The 3,235-nt window shown below is 42.5% G+C and overlaps 1 protein-coding gene across 1 annotated transcript in view; it reads left to right on the plus strand.

Moving 5' to 3' along the window:
• The first annotated feature begins 2,456 nt into the window (after positions 1 to 2,456).
• LOC139025082 (mucin-2-like) overlaps positions 2,457 to 3,235 on the plus strand; it is a 7,381-nt gene continuing 6,602 nt past the window's right edge. Inside the window, exon 1 of the mRNA XM_070440113.1 lies at positions 2,457 to 3,111. Within this exon, the coding sequence (XP_070296214.1) occupies positions 2,457 to 3,111 (655 nt within the window). The remainder of the gene's footprint in view (positions 3,112 to 3,235) is intronic.

Consider the following 3,235-nt stretch of genomic DNA (forward strand, 5'->3'; position numbering starts at 1 on the left):
TTAAGCTAGACCATAAGGAAAAGAGTTCCAAACTCTGTGACATCACCAGGCGGTAAATTAGTTAATAGACCAATAAGAAAGAGAGTTCCAAACCTCTGGTGCATCCCATGGCGGTAAATTAGTTAATAGACCAATAAAAGAGAGTTCCAAACCTCTGGTGACATCACCAGGCGTAAATTAGTTAATAGACCAATAAAAGAGAGTTCCAAACCTCTGGTGACATCACCAGGCGGTAAATTAGTTAATAGACCAATAAAAGAGAGTTCCAAACCTCTGTGTCATCCCCATGGCGGTAAATTAGTTATATGACCAATAAGAAAGAGAGTTCCAAACCTCTGGTGACATCCCATGGCGGTAAATTAGTTAATAGACCAATATAAAGAGAGATTCCAAACCTCTGGTGACATCCCCATGGCGGTAAATTAGTTAATAGACCAATAAGAAAGAAGTTCCAAACCTCTGGTGACATCCCAGGCGGTAAATTAGTTAATAGACCAATAAGAAAGAGGAGTTCCAAACCTCTGGTGACATCCCCATGGCGGTAAATTAGTTAATAGACCAATATTAAAGAGAGTTCCAAACCTCTGGTGACATCCCCATGGCGGTAAATTAGTTAATAGACCAATATTAAAGAGAGTTCCAAACCTCTGGTGTCATCCCCATGGCGGTAAATTAGTTAATAGACCAATAAGAAAGAGAGTTCCAAACCTCTATGCCAATAACAGCTAGTTTCAGACCACTCCCAGACAGTATCTTTGCTAAGAAGCTATTTTTGTTTGTATTTGACCATTTTATTTTGAAAACACTCACAGTAAGGTAGTTCATTGTTACCCATAAATTATATGATTTTGAAATAAGAACGACTGCAGTGGACCTGTCAATTGAAACGTATTCTCTATAACAGTGTGCACGCAGACACGGACATATCAACGATGTCTGACATGTCCTGATCCTGACAGAGTTAAACAAGCAGAACTTTAGTCAGTCTACTCATCCAGATGGATAGATGAACGCACACATTTCCCCTACTTCATCCATGGTTGTTCTCTATGATTGGGGCATGGGGCTCCTTGTCAGTTGTCACATTTTGAATCTGTCACAAGTCCTTCCTTGAATCTAATCCTTTTATTCCAATAATGATGTCCTAGAAATGTCCCTATAGAATTTAGAGGGAAAGTAACGTAATGTAAGGTGCCAGAAAATTTCAGAGAACATTTTGTGGAAAGGTAGAGTATGGTGTCAACAAATTGCACGTTGGTAGACGGCCAAGCCATTCACATTCCATTGAAATGAATATCTGGGCGAAGAATTCCAATGGTTTCCTGTCACACACAATAGGGTGCGGACTGAGACACAGAGCTCAGCAGAAAATAGGAAGACTAAATAATATCAGAGCTACCTATGGAGTTTCAGTGGCTTTGCATAGCATTTTATATAGAAATAGAATGCCAAAACTTCCTGAGTGCTCTGTGGTGTTGACCATGGGGATTTTAAAGGGAATCTGTGTCTGTTTTCCTTTCAGAGGGGTCGATCACAGCTGCATTCTTTTCCTTCCTCACTTTGGACAGATATTTCTACATTTTAAAAGGGAATATGCAAGTTCTTCTAAAGTGGGTTGTGTCCCTAAACAATCAATCTTACAGTTCACMTCAATGGTGTACAAGGAACGGTTTTAACCTTGAATGTGACATTGAGTTTGTCACCTAATTAAAACAACAGAAACGGCATGTGAGGTCTTCATCACATGAAACTATAAAAAGACTACATCCCGATACTTCCCTATCCTTCTACACAAATACCATCTCATATTATGACATCCCACAAGTATTATATATCTGGGGTCAAGTTCTCCTCTATCAACTCTATGTGACCCTTCAGCCCTCAGCTCTCCAGCAACAACAGATCACTGAGGCGGAATCTGGAACTCCGGAGCGTTCTAGAACTCTGGAACTCACTCAGTCAGTTCTATTATGTAACTCTCTCCCAGGCAGGCCGTGTGATTCCAACTGGGGGAAACAGTCTCCCAGTGTCCCAAATGGCACCCTGTTCCCTATGTAGTGCACTATTTTTAACCAGGGCCCTATGAAAAAGTGATGTACTATATAGCGAATAGGATGCCAGCGTCTGATCCCCTGTGAGAGCTTTGTTAGCTGAGACCATTATGGCAGATTTCAAGAGAACGCCACTGTGCAGCTCTCATTTAAACAGCGTTTCATGTCATTTCAGCAATTCATGACACCATCATCTCAAATTGTTCAGAAATTGTTTCTGTAGTTAGTAAAAGGTTGCCATTCCCGAAGCATTGATTTGTTTAAATTAAAATGTATCTTAGAGAAATTAAGCTGTTGATTGCACCCAAATTGGCCATTTAAATTTATAGGATTCATATAATATTCAATAAATATAGTAACTAACATCCGATTTGAGACAAACTTTTTCTTACCAATGAGTAAGACATGAGGAATCAACTTTTTTTTGTCAAAAACTTTCCACGGACCCCCACACCAATCACACCCCAACACCAATCACACCCCAACACCAATCACACCCCAACACCAATCACACCCCAACACAAACACAACATCAATCACACCCAACCACCAATCACACCCCAACACCAATCCACACCACACACACAATCACAGCCCAGCACCAATCACAGCCCAACACCAATCACAGCCCAACACCAATCACACCCCCAACAACCAATCACACCCTCACCACTAATCAACAGCCCAACACCAATCACAGCCCCAACACCATCACAGCCCGCACCAATCAACCCCCACACTAATCACAGCCCAACACCAATCACAGCCCAACACCAATCACACCCAACACCAATCACACCCCAACACCAATCACACCCCAACACCAATCACACCCACACCAATCACACGCACCAATCAAGTCCCACACCAATCACCCCACACCATCACACACCCACACCAATCACACCCCAACACCAATCACACCCCAACACCAATCACACCCCAACACCAATCACACCCCCACCACCAATCACACCCCAACACCAATCACACCCCACAACCAATCACACCCCAACAACAATCAATCCCAACAACCAATCACACCCCAACACCAATCACAGCCCAACACCATTCACACCCAACCAACCAATCACACCCCCAACACCAAATCACACCCAAACAACCAATCCATCACCCCAACCACCAATCCAACACCCAAACACCAAATCACACCCCAACACAAT

The sequence above is a fragment of the Salvelinus sp. IW2-2015 genome, unplaced genomic scaffold (genome assembly GCF_002910315.2).
Source record: "Salvelinus sp. IW2-2015 unplaced genomic scaffold, ASM291031v2 Un_scaffold2242, whole genome shotgun sequence".
NCBI lineage: Eukaryota > Metazoa > Chordata > Actinopteri > Salmoniformes > Salmonidae > Salvelinus > Salvelinus sp. IW2-2015.